This window comes from Saccostrea cucullata, unplaced genomic scaffold (genome assembly GCF_032062105.1).
Source record: "Saccostrea cucullata isolate Sc308-1 unplaced genomic scaffold, CSIRO_AGI_Scuc_v1 ctg319, whole genome shotgun sequence".
NCBI classification, from domain to species: Eukaryota; Metazoa; Mollusca; class Bivalvia; order Ostreida; family Ostreidae; genus Saccostrea; species Saccostrea cuccullata.
Window position 1 is genome coordinate 1,274,554 of NW_026920610.1, and position 19,190 is coordinate 1,293,743.

The window sequence follows — 19,190 nt, forward strand, 5'->3', positions numbered from 1 at the left end:
CATAACCGAATGCATGTTGTGCATATATAATCTATACTTTTGCAGAAAAATGCTTTTGATATGCTCCTTAGAACTGCGCAGCTACAGAATTCAGCAGAGCCTTAAAAAATCCAAAAAAATATGCAAACTGTGCATTAATGTTCTCTCTACAACCATTTGTTGAGAAAATGTCTAAATTTTGCACTTTTAAATGATAATTTCAAGTTCAAAACAAGGTACCATTGTCCTCAAAAAGAGTGTAAAGAACCATGAAAGTAGTTCATGGATAGCAGCACGTGGTCTATTTTTAGCACAGAATCTTGTTTTCCAGACCTCTTCTTAATATGGAGGGGCATAACAATCTTTAAATGTAGAAGAGAATTACAATTGCAAAATATTTCAAATAATATGAACACTTTTAAAAGAGGAAAGGTGTTATAGTGTGGCTTGAAGTAATTTATTTAGTATTATTATCGAACAGTTGTTATATAGTTTATGTATCGATATAAAAAAAATTTAAACTCTTTGATTCCAGGTAAGGAAAAATGAGCACCATCAAAGTTAAAAATTAAGAGTTTGTAAGTTTGCCACAGATAAATTATATTATCTATTAAAATTTAATTATCTACAATAAAACACAAAGAAATTAGACACATAAAATTGAAACGAATGACCTTGTTTTAGTACCTACTAGTACGAAGCGTTATCAAAAATTTCGCGAAATATCTCTATATCTACAAAACCACAGTTCAGATTAGATAGCCAAACACAAGTTCTATAAATAGCATATGCTGAAGTTTTGATCCTTGTTTGTGATGTCACAATCTGAAAATGACGTCATTATTCAGGTACTTTTGACGAAAAATGGTTGTCTCAGTGGAACTCGTGGCACATGTATATCTTAGAAATGCCTTTGAAGTAGCGTATAAGAATTTGTTCATGTGAAGCAGTTTATTAATGCCCGGTGAAAGCAAGTTTGAAAAGGGATGTGTTTTTAATAAAGCAATATGCCATCAAAGACCTTCAATTAAAATTTTACACTTTGAAAAATACTTGAATATTTCAACAATAATATAAATATCAAGTACCTAAGATATTGTTTACTTTTTGATCACCCCTCGTATACTGTGTCAAATAAACATGCATTTATAATTTTCATTACAGAGGAGCAACAGTTGAAAAGGCATGGAATCATTCAGAGTTGGTTAGGAGATTTAATGAATAAATTTTTTTTTCTATTTGCCCATATTTTCAAAATTACAATTGTACAAAGTAAAGAGAAAAAATCAACCTATAAACATCTTTAAAATGATGTTTGGTGGTCCTCCCACCTCAGGGAAAAATTATTGGGTCCGTATTTATAGGTGAGAAAAAAAATCCTTAAAATTTAAACAGAATTGTTGACGGAAGAAAAAGAAAAAAATATCGTGTAATGGAATGTTAAAAAAATGAGTCGGGCCATTTCTAGGCAGTAGATCGGGAGAGAGGGCAACCAAATATTCTTATAACAAGTGGTATTATAAGGCTAGTACATGTTCCATCACATACTTAGTAATGCAATTTTTTTTAATCTTTGACACTATTTTGAAAAACAAACATAGGATTTTCGAGGGAGGGGGGGGGGGTTAGCACTCACTTTTTTTGCGATGATAGACATAGCATATATGCAATGGACCTTTCTTTGCAAACATTGTGCTCGCTTCTAAATTTCATAGAAACAACTCATTATATTTTATCAAGCTTCGTATGTTCAATGAGCGAGAGCTTACAACGTTGTCAACATAATGAGACATGATGCGTTTTTGTGTCCAAACATTACTCCATACAATGTGTGGGTCATTGCAAACATTCTAGCTATTTACGTGAGGTGCCTGAAGGATATCCTATAACTGCCTATTTTTTTTATCTAACTTCTAAACAAAATAGACATATGTACCAACTTTTCGAATGTAAGACATCTAATTACAATTTATTTTTCATGCACTGCATATTGTTTAACATTTTCAAATTAAATGCTAAGCATCCTCCTTGCAGTGCCCCATTTGAAAATAACTTCTATCGCCACAGAAAAAAGACCCACCGTAAACACATATGTTTAGGACATTTTTATCTTTTTTTCTTGAGTTTTAAAGAAACCAACAAATTATCAAGACTTGTTCTATAAAAATTAAATATAATCATGGTAATAAACGGATCTATCCACAGCAGATATATGCACATGCCAACCATCTGCTTAGTGGAATAATATTAACGAGGAATTTCGAGTTGTAAACAGAACAGTTTTTCCCGATTTGCTGGAGTGAGGTTAAAATCGCGTTTTTTCATTAATTAGACGATGCGATGCAACAAATAAAAGTAGTAAGTAATATAACCTAATGATTATTACTTAGTAATTTCTTGTCTTGATGTTATTATGGTCGCATTTATTCTAAAATCATTGTTATTCGAACTCTGTGTGACAGAGGAATGGCGGACCAAAATAAACACATGGCCTCAGGAAGACACCCATATGAAAAATCAAATTTTCAAGAATTAAGGATAATGACAAGGAAAAAACGAAACAAATGGTTGTAGCCATATTATCAATGAATCAAACTAACTCCATTTTCAATGCATTTTTCATCTCATGAATGCTGTAGCTGCGCAGTTCTAACATGATTAATTTTCTTCTAATTAAGACAAAATAAACTTAATTGTTCACTAATTTTGGTCTCTAACAGTAGGTAATTAGTGCATTAGCACTTTGAGTAACTTTGGGCTAGTTAAGTAGAGTATTAAGCGCATTCTTGGTATTTCTTAGTTTACACCAGACTAGATCCAATATGGCTTGTACATCCCCCTTAAGAAATTATACTGTATTCTATAAATTTGCCCCAATGAGGATAGGCTGAAAGGGGTGAAAATGAAATGGGAGAAAAATTCCCTGCATTCAGTATTAGTATAAATATACACTTAGTGCATCTTTTTTTCAACTTTTTCCTAATGGTATAACCTTTGATCACTTATTTTGGCTCCACCCTTATCCTGAAAGGCATAAACTGAACAGATCTGTAGCATTTCCAGAGAATGCTTGCAGAAATATATGTATATTTCAAACCATGCTGTTCTTTAAAAGATTTTTTTCATACATATATAATAAAACTTTGATAAATTCAACCCCTGGTTGAATCTACCAGTTGAATGAACATTATATAAAAAAAAAAATCCCTGTAAGTTTTTGTCTTTTCTGGTCCAGCTAGTGACTTCTCAGAAAAAGAAATGAAACCAAATTATCTTCCCATGGAATATGATTTGAGCCTTAATTCTCATTAAAAGAAAAAGCTCCCTTCTCCCATTCAGCTTTGTGGCAAGTTTTTTTTTTTTGAAAATAATTGGCACGACTGACAATAGACTGCAGATAGATTTTTATAATGTCAGACATCAATACTGAATCGTCCATCTGAAAACTCACAAAAACCTTGGGCATATATGATCTAAAAAGTGAGAGAAAGAATCTGCTTTGGAAAAGCTATACTAGTAATCAATTTTGTCTACATATTTATAGAAGTGATTGGTGTCTACTGGAACACACATCTTGGACTGGGATAGGCAACCTGGTATTAAATCCTATTTACTTGAACAGTTTCATTTACAAAGTCTACATAATAATATATTTTATGCGACTCCCCCCCCCCCCCTATTTTTATTTTTGGATATTTAGGCTAACATTGCTGTCATAACATAATTGGTTTAGTCTAGGAGCATATTATACATTTGGGAACTATTGCCGGATGTGTCATGTTTGCTGTAAACATTTAAAAGTGCAGATCTACAGAAATTAAATAATCCTACAACATAATTAATATCTGGAGCACTCTTAGATTGGTATTTACAGAAGGAAATTAAAAAGACTGGGTGGGGACCAGATCTCATTTAGATTTGTATTACAAAACGTAATGGCAATTATTTTCTGTTTATTCTTGATGAATCTAAGATATCAGTACAATGTAAACAGTAAAATAATATAAATACATGTCAATAAATCTGAAAGACTGACAACAGAGAAGAAATTCTACAGTCAATGCCTGCATGTATTAAAAATAATCTTGTGATAATTTGAATTGAGAACATGGATTTTTAAGACATATTGCACCTCATGGGAAATTAATTGTCTCATCTTTTGTACAAAAAGCTTAATTTATATATAGATTTTAAAAAGTTTAAAAAATACATTGCTACTTGCAAATTTAACATTAACATACACTAATAAATCAAATGTACCTGACAAAAAAAGAAGCTTCATGGGCCACAATGCTCACCTAAATAACTTTGGCCCTACTCTTCTTCACCAGAGCCCCCCCCCCCCCCCCTTGTAATATTCTGCAAAAGGAGTTGTGGCCAAATGACGGCTAAGTGTGACAGACACCCCCAATCAATATATAATCAGTATATACCCCTCATTTTCAAGGGGGGGGGGGGGATGTACATGCACATTTGATAATTTTTTTATTCTATGTAAATAAAAAAGAATTGTAAATAACTACATAATTTTTCAAAGCCTGCAGTTTTGACTAGAACTCATCGGAAAAAAATTGATGGTGTATCAACATGTGGCAGAATTATCTGTTAAAAAGTTTAAAGCTGACATATATTCATTATAAACAAGAGATGTTTGTAAAACACTTATCCCCCCTCCCCCCAAATTGGAATTTTTCCAAGTCCAAAAGGGCATAACTCTGTCAAAAATGGCGTGATTGTACCCAAAACAGAACTTGACCAAGATCGTCATCTGATAAATTTGTATACTAAATTTCCCCTCAGTATGTGCAACGGTCGTTAAGAAAATGAACGGAAACAGCAAATAATTGAAATTTTTCTAAGTCCAAGGGGCATACTAGTAACTCTGTCAAAAATGGCGCAATCGTACCCAAAACAGAACTTGCCCTAGATATTTATCTGATAAATCTGTATACTAAATTTCATCTTGGTATGTGCAACGGCTGCAAAGAAAATGAACGGAAACTGCAAATAATAGAAATTATTCTAAGTCCAAGGGGCATAACTCTGTCAAAAATGGTGCGATCTACCCAAAACAGAACTTGACCTAGATATTAATGTGATATATCTGTATACCAAATTTCATTTCAGTATGTGCAACGGTTGCAAACAAAATGAACGGAAATGGCAAATAATTGTAATTTTTATAAGTCCAAGGGGCATAACTCTGCCAAAAATGGAGCTATCGTATCCAAAATAGAACTTGACCTAGATATTAATGTGATATATCTGTATACCAAATTTCATTTAAGTATGTGCAACGGTTGCGAAGAAAATGAACGGAATCTAAGTGGACCGACAGACAGCAGCAAAGCAATATGCCCTCCCTTCTTCGAAGGGGGGGCATAAAAAAGTCATTTAAACAAATGACAAAACAATTATAAGACAACATATACCATAACTGATTTTCTCTTTCATGGAGCAGGGGATAATGAAAAGTAATGCCATTATATTTTAAAATTCGCTCCTTTCCAGGGGTTAGAGCTAGAGACAGCAAGGCATGGTATAACAGCTTTTTGTAAAAATATATCTACCAAAAAGACTTTCAGGGAAGAAAAACTGAGCAGAAATGTAACTAAATACTATCTAAAATGCAATATTTTAACAATCCATTATGATAAATAAAACATCATATATACATGTATATATACTGAGGTACATGTTTTAAAGAGACAACTAAATTAAAGCTTAAGCTGACTAAATATGGCATAGTACTTAAACAAAAAAATATATACCCTTATTATGTGACACTATGTAGCTTTCAGATCTTTACATAATTATGCATTTATCTCTGAGGAGACGGACTTCCCTCTGTTAACAAATATTCAACTTTTCTTATATAAAACTATGAACAGTGTATCTAATAGCGAAATATTCATTCAATAAGGAAGGGTGTGTCCAGACAGGAGTATCCAGTACTCACTCCCCCCTCGTTCACCCCTAAATGTTTGGTCCGCATCAGATGTCCAACCTCCTCATTCTCCATCACCTCCTCAGCTGACCTTAACGAGGGGAAAAATATGTCAATGAAAGATTGAAAGAGAGGAGGAAAGAATCAAGACATATTGCAAATTTATATTTTGCAAAATACAATGCATTTATTTAAATTTCAGATATCCTCTATAAAATTGGTAATGATCGGGTCACTTCCATAGATAATTTAAAGAGATATAAACATATCTGAATTCTTACAATGCTATTTTTAAATTTCTATAAATAATTAGTTTTCTTAAGCAGTCATTGTAAAGCTATATATACCCCAGTATGGTTCCATAGACTCCGATCTCACTGACCACCTTCCTGAGTACTGAGCTCTCTCCCACCTTGATCAGGTAATTCTCCTGTACCCACGGGTGAATCTTCTCCATCAGGATGTATCCAGCTCGCTCCTCGTTATTCTTCAGGTCTGACAGCAGAGTTTTAATCTCATCATCGTAATGGTTGTTCCCTTTAAAGTACACAGAAAAAACAGGCCTATACATCCAGTGCTAATATGATCAACATGTATGTACATTTAAGGAAATTACAAATGAATCTTATAGGCAATCACCATGCTCCAAGGCCATAGAATTTAGCTGAGCACTTTTGATCTATAGTCTCACTTTTTCAAATTCACTCCTCTTGTAAAAGTAAGTCTGAAATCAAAAGTGAGTTTGACTAAGATTTATGGGCCTGAAGCCAGAGGTCTATTCCTGCAGCATTATATGCTATCATCTGATGAAGAAGAATTTGCACTACCAGGATACTTACCCCCACCCTCCCTCTGTGGTTTTAACACGTAGTCCTGAGGATTGTTTATTGCCATCTCTGCATTATTGTCTCCTTCTGGGTCCTTCAAAGTAAAACAACACAATCTAAGAGAGATAACTCTAAATCATCATATGGTAGATCAGTCAGTACAAATCTTTGCTCTGTGATTTAAAGGTTTGAATAACATATCATGACTTATATGTTGCAATAGCATTTCAAACAGAAATATAATAAACACTTATTTTATCTGGAAATGATTGAAACTAAAAATTTCTTGACTTGTTTGACTGACACATCCTTGCACCATTTTACAAGTAAACTTTATCCTTTAATAATAATAAAGAAAATCAGAAATTTTGCTGTTTAAAAAATATTAAAACTATAATCCAGAAAATTTAGAGTAGAAATGTAAAAACACAAAATCCATTCACCAGTGTTGTCCGTTTGTGCTCAATGATTTGTGCAGAGTTTAACAAAATAAACACACCCGAGAAACGTAAACTGTTTTTGTAAACACTGCACGAGCTGTTACAGCTAATGTTTATGTTTCACCAGGTATGTTCAATATGTTTAGTTTGCACACACCACTGAGCACAGACTAACAATATCAGTGGCTTGGTTTTACCTTCATGCATTTCTACTCTTAAAACTTTCTGGATCATTGTTTTCATATTAATGTAACAAACTGACCCACTCTACATTAAATTACATATATAGATGTTTATAGATGTACAGTTACACCCCTATATGTTCTGATGTCACAGAATTATAACACCATTCCTTACCAGATCTAGACTGTACTGTCCCGCAAAAAATGATCGGATCTTTACTGCTTCTTTTTCGTCACTGATGAACTTTTCCACAGCCCCTTGTTTTGCCAGTTCCTGCTGAATCTTCTTGGTCCCTGCCAGCTGATAGTGAACAGTGGGACATTTAATGGCCTTTGACCTTTCTATACTCAATCTTACGTCCCATTCCTGTAAATGATCGAAAAATTCAAACTAAGCATGTGAAAATGTTAAACATGTTACATAAAAAAATTCACCATTTATGGTACCTTTTGACTAGGGTAATGATTTGGTGAGTATCCTTCTCTGTAGTAGACAACAGCTATCTCTGTATTGTTACTGAAACAAAAATATATACCTAGATAACAAGATCAACTGTAGTACACAGAACCATATCTGCACCTCAGCATCCGATGAAATAAATCATCAATGATTCTAATATTAAATATTGTGAATTGCGTCATTATTTCATATACCTACTTACACAAAGAGTTTTTTGTCTGGAGACAGTAACATATTAGTGGATAGTGACTGTAGACTATAATAGACTACATCTATTGAGTGATCAAGCTCCACGATTTTCTTTTCCAACCAAACTTGGTCCATGCGATTCTGCTCAGGTACACTAACCACAAACAAGATGGCTGCACTGAAAGATAGGCTTTATTCTTAACTACAATTAAATTCAGAAAAATTCAATAAATCGTACAAGAATGCTGTTCACAACCTAGTCTTTCAGAGAGAACAATAAACTAACTTTAGTTTCAAAAGATGTTCTTAAGAATACATGTATATGTAAGTAATAGATATGCTATCAACTTTGATTAACAAACTCTTGAAATAAAAGTAATACTTTTTGTTCCCATAGTGTTGCCATGCTTTAATTATTCCTCGAGACAAACCAACGGCAGGGTCATTTCTTGGTAACTACAAATATTTAGTAACATTAACTTTTTTTTTACTAAAAGGAACATTTCTTGGAAACTTAAACTGCTGATATAAAATTGCCTTTAAAATTTTATCATGAAATCAAATGTTTATTAATATATAATATATCTTATATTCATATGTAAACCAATACAGTTGAACTTCAGCATCTTAAACACTGCTATCTCAAGAACCATTGATATGTCAAAGTAATTTGGAAGTCCAAACCACTTATTCTTAAAATTTTTATTTTGCTACATGAAACCTTGGATAGCTTGAAGTTTTAATTTTGCTCTCAGTCCCAGTGAGTTTCAGATAATAAAGTTTTGACTGTATAACATGTTAGCAATGGAATAATTTAAAACCTTCTAGCAATCATCTTATTGTGCAAACATTTACCTGAGTTTTGGTATATTTAATCTTGGATTTAGCTATTGTGTATCTGCAATGGAAATAAAACATAGCACTTGGTTATTGATGTAAATTTTGAATAGTTCTACACATACATATTTACTAATAAATCATAACGAATAACTCATATGTAAAGGAAACATATTGGTTTGTAAAGATTCTATTCTAATTATTCATATAAACGTCCTATCCATCTGACAGATGTGAGCCAATTTCATCTTAATTTCATTCTATAAGAAGCACTGTGTGTCTTTAACTGCAACATGTGAATCCTTAATTAGATAAAATACTTAAATAACCTACAAACTATATTTCTTCTCCTTAAAATTATTGAAAAAGGGGAGTATACTATTATATGGTCAAAGAATCTATAAAATGCATCTGAATCTTGCTATGGCAAGTAAATGATTTAAACTTTAATCTAATTTTAATTAGTACATAAATGTAAGATCTGGACCACTTACAAGATTCAGAATATGACAAACCTGTGTACATCTGACAGTGCCCCAACTAATCCTGCAAAACTGGATGCTATGGTGTTAAACTCAATCTGTTTGAGTTGAGCATGCTCACCAATTTGAGATAATGAGCAGTCTGGATTCTTCTCTATTTTCTTAGTGTCCATCATGAAGTCATTTCTGAACAGGCCAAGGGACACTGGCTGAAACAAAAAAGTAAGGCTTCATTATTTTAAAACAAGAGGCCCATGGGCCACATCGCTCACCTGAGTAACTTGGGTGATGCAGATCTTTTTTAAAGATTTGTTCTATATATATTTCTATGTAAAAATTGGATTCCCTATTGTGGCCCCGCCCTACCCCCGGGGGTCATGATTTTAACAAATTAATATCTACACTACCCAAGGATGCTTCCGCATAAGTTTCAGCTTTCCTGGCCCAGTGGTTCTTGAGTAGAAGATTTTTAAAGATTTGTTCTATATATTTCTATGTAAATCTTGGATTTCCTATTGTGGCCCCGCCCTGCCCCCGGGGGTCATGATTTTAACAATTTAATATCTACACTACCCCAGGATGCTTTCATATAAGTTTCAGCTTTTCTGGCCCAGTGGTTCTTGAGAAGAAGATTTTTTAATGACCCAACCCTATTTTTGTATTTTCTTGATTATCTCCCCTTGGAAGGGGTCTTGGCCCTTGATTTAAACAATTTAAATTCCCCTTCACCCAAGGATGCTTTGTACCAAGTTTGGTTAAAATTGGCCCAGTGGTTCTTGAGAAGAAGTTGAAAATGTGAAAAGTTTACAGACGGACGGACGGACGACGTACAACGGGTGATCAGAAAAGCTCACTTGAGCTTTCAGCTCAGGTGAGCTAAAAAAGGGTTTAATTTCCAACACAAAAAGTATGTACAATGTATATCACAAATACAGTGTTGGTTTTAAAGTAAGAAGTCGGCTCCTGATTGAAAAAATGGAACTTTTATCTTTTACAAAGTTATCTCACATCCAACATCTTCCAAGCTATACTTCTAATAACGACTTTTCTCATTTGATTTTTTAACCCAATACTGCTGTATGCATATACTTGTATTGAACTATCTGAGTTAATTATCATATATTGCCTATATTCACCTGTCTAAACCCTTCTTCTCTAACAGTGTTGTAAATATCCCATAGTTGTCTTGTGAAGTCATCTACTTTGATAACACTAAAACATTAAGTAAGAAAATGAAGTAGATATCTTAATCAATAAAAAATTCAAGTTAAGGATTTAAAACATAAATGTTAAAAACACATTAATAAGTTGGGACTTCCAACACACTTAGAACTGCATGGGTATCTATGGTATGTGAGATTTAGATGTCTGAGGAAAAAAACATACAAAGTTTAACAGACATCCTTACTTCTGCAATGCCTGCTCCAGAAACTGATGGTCATGAGAAACTCGATGCATTAGAAGATTAAAGGACTTTTGGATGCCCTTGGCTTTTTCTAATAAATTCTGAGGTACAACAGACGGAAATAAAGAAAAGGGAGAATGATTGACCACAGCAGATGACCCAGGTTTTTCTTTCGTCCTCATCAAAGCACCTGTAGTAAATTAAAAATTATACATTTTATTGAATGTGTTCTAGGGAAATATGGTTCTTGAGTCCAACAAAACACATTTCCAACATCTCACTCAGTGGTCAAATTATGACCATACCTCTGTCAGTAAAACATTATAAATGTTATACTTTTTTCCCATATAGCTTTGTATAGGAACAAATTTTCAAAGGTATATCAACAATTTATATTGCATGTTTTTCATTAAATCAGTTTGTTCAAATCAGTTCACTCAAATTGACAGATACAATGTCAATCACTACACAATTAAACATTTGTGATTTCAAAGTTGTCAACAAACACAATATCATCAACAGACATTAGTCAAATATATACCCCTCTATCTTGTATATTAAAGTAATGCTCTCTTTCAGATCTAACAGCTTAGTTTATCAAATTTTTTTAGCAATATTCAAATTCATTACCATTAATAAGTGCAATGTCTTTTGCACTTTCAATTAAATCTTGAAGTCTCTTCTCCTCGATTTTTGTGCCCTCCAGAACAGTTGCCATGTTGATAACTTCCTATGGTTGTACAATAAAAATATATATTTATATGAATAAAATCTGATTAATAAATATGGTTAAAAATTGGAACATACGATCTATCTAGAACAATTCACCAATTGATTCTCACCGGAAAGCTAGAAAACAACAAAACAAAAATATCAGAGTCACCAAAATTGTATCAAAAATTGTTTGAAATTCCTATCTGGTTTGATAAACTGGAAAATTACCTGTCAGTCCTTTGGCTTGTCGGTTTCACTGGTTTGTGACCATTCCGCAAAATGAAAGTTGAAAGTGAAAACAAATGAACCCGATCCAGTGCACTGTAACGGATGTTTAAACGTGTAAAATCGAAAATGTTTACAATTCTGACTATCAGTTTTATATATGTGATCTTATTTTAATTTTAAAAAATGTTATTCGTATAAATCTCCGCCAAATATAATTTTATTTGTTGTGCGAAATGAAAATCGGACTCGGGATTGGCATTACATTACACGTGACTTCTGCTACTGTAGTCGAGTCCATAGGACGTTCTGTAATCTATTGCCGTAGTATGCCCATATAGCAAAGACATGTAAGTTTATTTTACTGAGATGCTAAAACACAAAATAAGGAAGCATTGCTCTGAAGAAAGGAAGATTAACTTTGTGTTTCATAGTTTAAAAACTTTGTCTTTTTGATACCCGAACAAACTGAAACTAGAACTTTAGAAGTAGACTCTACCAGTGTCTACAGACTACACTGTTTGTTATGATCACGTATTGAATGGCTATTTACGTGTCAGAAGCACTCCCAGATTACAGTAACTGTTTAAAAAATATTTTTTTATGTTCCAATAGTGATGATTCTGTGCTTGTGCATGTACTTAGATCAGATGGTATCCCAATTGTTGAGATTCTTTAATGAAATACGTGGAGATAACGAACAATATTCAAGCTCAAAAGTCCATTTAAATACAAAAAAGAAGAGCAAACAAGGACCTCCAAAAAATTTATGGTATAAATAGATGCCAGGAAAATTTTTCATGCTTACCTTTCTCCGTTATTTTAATGTTCAAAATTAAATTGAGAGTTTTATGCAGAAACTTTCATCTAAACTGTGGTATGTTAATACAGTCTATGAACACTAAAGAATCAGTGGTCTTTTCCCATCCTTTTCAAGGATTTATATTGAAATTGAAAAAAAAAATGAATATTTATAAATCCAAGTTGCCAAATGACATTTGTAGAACTTTTTCATTTAATACACATGTACTATAAAATATATTTTACATTGCAGAATGATCAAGATGATGCCTTGATATATTGTAAAGAGAGAGAGTAAACATTATGCTTCACAAGACACCCTTTCCTCATAAATACCAGCAGTGGGCATTTACAGTTGCTGAATTCATCCTCAGGCCAGTTTTATGGAGCTTCAGTGAAATTGTGTCCATCTTCATTCCCACCACAAAAGAGAGAACCCACATTGCGAGGCATTATGCCACCAGTCTAGCATTCCTTCCTCTGTATATCAGTATTCTGACCTGCCTCATTGTCCCTGCTGTAGTGGCCTTTTTGATGAGATGTGTTTTACATTTGTTCAGAAATTCATATATTCTTTCAGTAAAGGGGACCGATGGACAACAATATGACTCAGAGAAAAAAACATATAATGTAACAACAATGAATATTTGCCTGATGCCCGAGTTTCTCTCTAGATTTAACAACCTGTCTCATACAAAACAGCGAGCACAGATAACAGGACAAAGAATCATAGCAGATCAAATCCGAACTGAAAGTATAGCTAATGGAACAAAACAAGTGGGAGATATTCAGACTAACTTTTCAGAAATAGATTTTATGTGTATTCAGGAAGGTTGGGATAGGGATCACAGTAAAAGACTGGTTAAGGAGCTTCATAAGGTTTATCCCTGGATAATATATGATGTAGGAGATACTAGTCTGTTTAACAATTACTTTATTTTCAATAGTGGGTTGATGTTTGTTAGTAAATATGAAATCCTCCATGCTTGCTTTAAAACGTACAGTAATTCCTGCAAACAGTGCTTATTTTCTGGGAAAGGACTTCTCATGGTGAAGGTATTTATTATAAAAGAATTAAAACATTTTATACAATTACTTGTAATATTTTATGACAAACAGACAAAGTAATGAAGTACACATGTAGAAGTAAAAATAGATTGAGACTTACTTCTTGTTATCATATATTAAGTATGGGTATTGTGTATCTAAATTATAAAAAAAAAATAATTTCAATTTGATAAGGTAAAGTATTGTTTCAGAATTTCACTCCCTAGCTCTTTCATTGATATATTGTTTACTGGTAATTCTTTTACTGACAGGTTTTGCTCGGGAGGTCAAAGGGAAAATCCAAGGTGGGATACATCTTCAACACACATCTACAGGCTTATCAAGGTAGTGTAAATCATACACCAACTCCATTACTAACTACTTACAATATAGAACGAGCAAAGTGAATTCAATGAAATAATAATATGTGCATCATACGAAATTTTGTCAATTAAAAAAAAATCATCGTCAGAAAAACGAATAGTATCATCAAGATGGAGGAAAAATGCATTCATTTCTCAGGAAAAGATATGTGCAGCTGCTGAAGCCTGAAATGGTTTAACACTTTTATACACTGGGAATTCCCTGAAATTTCAGCAAACTTCTAAGTTTAATCTTCTTGGCCTTTTTGTTTTTATACATAGGTGAGACACCAATTATCCAGAAACAACTGGATGAAGTGTTGCTGTGGACCGAGGAATTCAGGACACTGACCGGTGACCAGAGGGACAGTGTGACCTTTGACATTCTTTGTGGTGATTTCAACTTTGATAACATATCCCCAGGTATCCTACTATCCTATGCTAATTTTGTATTGGAAAACTTGACTTTTTTATGTCATAAACACTGCATGTATATTATGGTGAAGTGACTATATATTTTTGGTCTTAGAAAGATATTTTGTTGTTTTCTAGGTGATCAGTGTCTTTCAGATCACAGTTTGTTTTCTGTGTACATAGATCCAGCTCGAAAAAGTGCAGGGCAGGACCATGAATGGACTGTGGGTTAGCTAATACTGGACAATCAGAAAAAAAAATCATGTACCAAGAAATTTATCTGAATGACAAATACAAATTGATTCATTAAAAAATACTTAAGAGAATTACATTCCATATAAAGTTGGAATAGAAGATATTCAAAACACAAAATTATTTTAAATGCTCCACAAAGTTCTTATAAATAAGTAATGGATTGTTGTCTTTTGATTTATAAAGGAACAGAAATGAGACAGGGTTGTTTTTGGGAGGAGGAGATTTCCTCCCCAGAGGGACTCAAGCGAGCGCTGGAGAATCCAGCCATGCGACGGCGGTACATATTAGACGCTGACGTAAAAGTGGCCACTCTGTCTAATCTTGTGTACAATGCTCATCCAAAGACAGGGGAGGTAAACGAGAAATGTGATGGAAAACGGAGGATAGATTACATTCTGTACAACAAGGAATCAGACATTGTAAGTAAAACTGGCACTAGAGCATTGTAGAAGAAATGATAAGTTACTGTAAAGTACTAATTAATTCACCAGGCTACGGGACCATAAAACTAAGCTGAGCTCACTTTTGATCTCAGTCTCACTATAAAGAAAGGAATATAGAGTGAGAAGGTGGGACCTGTGTAAAAATGAGACTCTCCAAGTTTTATGACCCAGGAGCCTAGAATTTCATTTTTATCTGTTTATTAACTGATACAGAAACTTTTTCCATACCTTGCAGGAAATCAGACAATACAGTTTTGTGACGAGGCTGGCCGAGCTGACAGATCACATTCCTGTCTCCATGACATTCAACACTTCCTGACATCCCAGAAATAAGCTTCTGGCTCTGAGACCATATATTAAGTTAAATGAGCACTTTTGATCTCACCAGTCTGACTTTTTCAATACCTACCTTTATGAATTTCTTTTTGTAAAAGTGAAATTCAGATCAAATATTGAGCTTTTATGGGTTTTTCAGCCACACATCCTGATGATTTGGAAAGATAAGTATGTTAACATCATTCAGAAAACAAAAATGCATTTGAATATGGAAGAAGTGAAAATTGAGACTCTGTTATTTTTTCTGGAAGGCTGTTGCTAGGCCAAATAAAATTGCATTTCTGTACTGATCATAAATATAATTTTATTTATTTTACTATTTAATTTTTTCCCTTTGTTATATACCGGTATTTCTTGTTTAAAACAAATTGATTTAGTCTCAGGTTTGCTTTAGTAGAACTGTTGCATATATACAGTGTACTCATATTGTGATATAATCTACCGTACCGGTATATTGTTTGAAAAAGTGTTTTATTAAGAATTATTGGTATAGTCTATTGTTGAAGATGCTGAGAGATTATACATTTGTCTGATTGTTACTATTTTTGAGATACTTGAACCAGTGATTTTGACTTTTTTAGAAAATAAATATTTATAAATAAATAAATTATTGAATGTTTTGTGAGTGTGATTTTTGCTTCTTTAAACTTTGTTTTAATAACATTTCATTTTGTTTTTAGCTCACCTCAACGAAGTTGGGGGAGCTTATGTAATACCCTCGGCGTCTGTGTCGGCGTCCCAGGTTAAGGTTAAGTTTTTTGGAGCAGTTTTCTTTTTAAGTACTTCTATGTCCTATATTGATTAGACATGCATGGAAGATGCTTCTAATGTGTTTCATTGTTCCAGTCAAAGTTTCAGATGCTGCAATTTCACCAAAGAAATGACCAGGTTAATGTTTTTGGAGCAGGTTAACATTTTTGGTGCAGTTTTTGGTGTAGGTCTCATTTCCAAGGAACTATAAGCCCTATGTTGACCAAACTTGCATGGATGGTACATCTAAGGATGCACATTACCAGGCTTGCTTCGGATGCTGAATCTGACCTACATTTTCCAGTTGAGTGAACAGGTTAATGTTTTTGGTGCAGGTCTCGTTTTCAAGTAACTATAAGCCCTATCTTGACCAAACTTGCATGGATGATACATCTAAGGATGTACACTACCAGACTTTGATGCTGAATCTGACCTACATTTTCCAGTTGAGTGAACAGGTTAATGTTTTTGGTGCAGGTCTCATTTCCAAGTAACTATAAGCCCTATGTTGACCAAACTTGCATGAATGATACATCTAAGGATGCACATTACCAGGCTTGCTTCGGATGCTGAATCTGACCTACATTTTCCGGTTGAGTGAACAGGTTAAAGCTTTTGGTGCAGGGTTCATTTTCAAGATACAATGAGCCCTATAATGATCAAACTTGCATGGATGGTACATCTTAGGATGCATACTACCAGACTTGCTTCAGAAGCTGAATCTGACCTACATTTTCTGGATGAGTGAACAGGTTAAAGTTTTTCGGGCAGGTTTCATTTCCAAGTTACAATGAGCCCTATAACGACTTAACTTGCATGGATGATACATCTTAGGATGCATACTACCAGACTTGCTTCGGATGCTGAATCTGACCTACATTTTCTGGATGAGTGAACAGGTTAAAGTTTTTGATGCAGGATTCATTTCCAAGTAACTATGAGCTCTATAATGACCAAACTTGCATGGATGATACATCTAAGGTTGCATTCTACAAGGCTGGCTTCAGATGCTGAATCTGACCTACATTTTTTTCTGGATGAGTGAAAAGGTTAAATTTTTATGCAGGTTTCATTTCTAAGTAACTATTAGCCATATGTTGTGCAAACTCGTATGGATGATACATCTTAGGATGCATACTAATGGACTTGCTCCGGATGCTGAATTCGACATAAACTCGCATGGATGATACATCTTAGGATGCATACTAATGAACTTGCTCCGGATGCTGAATTCGACATACATTTCCAGATAATGGACCAGGTAAAAGTTATGGGTGCAGGTCTATCACCAAGAAACTATAAGGCTTAAATAAACCAAACTTGCCCAAATGATGCATCAAGGGATGAGAACTCTTAAACGAGCTTGCTTCAGATGCTGGATTTTGATCACATTTTCATGTTGAAGAACTAGTTTGAAGTTTTTATATAGGTCTATTCCAAAGTTTTAGATCAAAATTGCATAAATTTTGCATTTTTAGATGTACACTTTTTGTTGGGTAATTTTGTGACTTTGCCTTACTTAAAGACAACATTTGTTGAGGTGAGCTCTGTAATCTCTGATTACCTATGTTTTTAAATATGTTTTTATTGTTAATAACGAGGACCTTGGATCACTTATTTTAAAAGGTCCAAAATATAGGGAACTCCGATCCTTCAACTGGCATTGGAATTTCATGTTAAAATGTTATGGATTCTGTTGAAGATTACGCCAGGCGATGGGCCAGATATGAAAAAGAAGACATTGACACTTTGTCAGAATGGATGAAATGTATCAGATCCATGTTAAGATTGCGCATTAAAAGAGTGAGGGGCACTATGAAAACCATATATCCTTCTGTATTCAATAATCCAGAAGTGATAAAAGAATTAGATAGATTACATGATCAGTATGTACTGGTCCCTGCTGACAAAGCATGTAACAACATTGTCTTCGTTTGTTAGGCTCATTACATAAATTGTATTTTAGAAGAACTTGGATTAAATTTTACAAGTGGTAATCCAACTAATACTCATAGTTCCCTTTCTAAGGAAGAAATTCTTCAAAATCATATATCAGTTTTGAATATTTTTAATATTCCAAAGCACCAAAACCAATTTAAACTTCCATATATATATATATTGGATTCCTAAACTGCATAAGAATCCTTACAAACACAGATACATAGCGGGTTCCAGTAAATGTTCAACTAAGCCTCTTTCTTTACTCCTCAATAAGATTTTAACAGTAGTGAAGGAGAAACTTCAAGAATACTGTGCAACAATATATTCAAGAAGTGGTGTAAATCAGATGTGGATATTTAAAAATTCCAAGGAACTTTTGGACAATTAGAAATCACAAGATTTCACCAAAATCAACAGCTTAAAAACTTCTGACTTTTCAACTTTATACAGTACTATTCCCCACGATAAATTAAAGTCCAGACTTTTTGACATCATTGACAGCTGCTTTTTCAATAAAAATGGAACTCGTAAATTTACTTACCTTGTCATTGGTCATTTGCAAAATTATTTTGTTAAAAAACATTCTGATTGTATACACAAGTACTCTGAAGTTGACATTAAAATGATGCTTGAGTTTCTGATTGACAACATCTGTGTTGTTTTTGGAGACCAGGTCTTCCAACAAACTATTGGAATTCCCATGGGTACCCATTGCGCCCTGTTATTAGCAGACCTATTTTTGAATTCACATGAAGCAGAATTTGTGTAAAATCTGATGCGTGAAAAGAAGAAAACAATTGCTGTGGCCTTCAACTCGATATTTAGATATATCGACGACGTATTGTCAGTTAACAATGGTAATTTCCATTCTTTTGTCGATACGATATATACTGAGATACCACAGAGTCTGACACATCTGTTTCATATTTGGATATTTTATTTGAAAACTCTAACAACCAAGCTCTATGATAAACGTGATGACTTTAACTTTTCTATCGCCAACTTCCTTTACTTAATAGCAATATACCTTCTTCACCTGCATACGGAATTTACAAATATATCTCAGTTGAATGATTCGATACGCAATCTTGAACATGTTCTACGAATGAACAATTTCTAAAAAGAGGTAAATTATCGACAAACAAGTTGATGAA

General features: G+C 33.6%; 2 protein-coding genes across 4 annotated transcripts; one reads left to right on the top strand and one right to left on the bottom strand.

Moving 5' to 3' along the window:
- Positions 1-3,542: 3,542 nt before the first annotated feature.
- Positions 3,543-11,747, bottom strand: LOC134253854 (glutathione synthetase-like). 2 transcript variants are annotated; one of them, XM_062736452.1, is made up of 13 exons: positions 11,691-11,747; positions 11,379-11,478; positions 10,752-10,938; positions 10,480-10,555; positions 9,377-9,552; positions 8,880-8,922; positions 8,407-8,480; positions 8,038-8,202; positions 7,823-7,892; positions 7,551-7,742; positions 6,766-6,847; positions 6,274-6,463; positions 3,543-6,017 (listed from the first exon to the last, which is right to left on the bottom strand). In XM_062736452.1, the coding sequence occupies exons 2-13, from the start codon at positions 11,464-11,466 to the stop codon at positions 5,891-5,893; spliced, it is 1,470 nt and encodes a 489-aa protein (XP_062592436.1). In that variant the 5' UTR covers positions 11,467-11,478; positions 11,691-11,747; the 3' UTR covers positions 3,543-5,890. The 2 variants fall into 2 exon arrangements, with proteins under 2 accessions (XP_062592436.1, XP_062592431.1); XM_062736447.1 differs by lacking the exon at positions 11,691-11,747 and having other exon boundaries at positions 11,379-11,662.
- A 236-nt stretch (positions 11,748-11,983) lies between these two features.
- On the top strand, positions 11,984-15,912 carry LOC134253873 (sphingomyelin phosphodiesterase 5-like). 2 transcript variants are annotated; one of them, XM_062736461.1, is made up of 7 exons: positions 11,984-12,037; positions 12,742-13,544; positions 13,808-13,880; positions 14,180-14,320; positions 14,450-14,539; positions 14,750-14,985; positions 15,245-15,912. In XM_062736461.1, the coding sequence occupies exons 2-7, from the start codon at positions 12,792-12,794 to the stop codon at positions 15,326-15,328; spliced, it is 1,377 nt and encodes a 458-aa protein (XP_062592445.1). In that variant the 5' UTR covers positions 11,984-12,037; positions 12,742-12,791; the 3' UTR covers positions 15,329-15,912. The 2 variants fall into 2 exon arrangements, with proteins under 2 accessions (XP_062592445.1, XP_062592451.1); XM_062736467.1 differs by lacking the exon at positions 11,984-12,037 and adding an exon at positions 12,517-12,564.
- The last annotated feature ends 3,278 nt before the right edge of the window (positions 15,913-19,190 follow it).

What these genes read in the sequence shown, in the direction of transcription:
- LOC134253854 (XM_062736452.1), bottom strand. Translation starts at nt 11,466, where the DNA reads ATGGCAACTGTTCTGGAGGGCACAAAAATCGAGGAGAAGAGACTTCAA. An exon ending in GCACTGTCAGATGTACACAG is followed by an intron (nt 8,923 to 9,376) that starts GTTTGTCATATT and finishes TTTCCATTGCAG; the next exon opens with ATACACAATAGCTAAATCCA. An exon ending in CCAGACAAAAAACTCTTTGT is followed by an intron (nt 7,893 to 8,037) that starts GTAAGTAGGTAT and finishes TTTTTGTTTCAG; the next exon opens with TAACAATACAGAGATAGCTG.
- LOC134253873 (XM_062736461.1), top strand. Translation starts at nt 12,792, where the DNA reads ATGCTTCACAAGACACCCTTTCCTCATAAATACCAGCAGTGGGCATTT. An exon ending in AAGGACTTCTCATGGTGAAG is followed by an intron (nt 13,545 to 13,807) that starts GTATTTATTATA and finishes TTTTACTGACAG; the next exon opens with GTTTTGCTCGGGAGGTCAAA. An exon ending in ACATCTACAGGCTTATCAAG is followed by an intron (nt 13,881 to 14,179) that starts GTAGTGTAAATC and finishes TTTTATACATAG; the next exon opens with GTGAGACACCAATTATCCAG.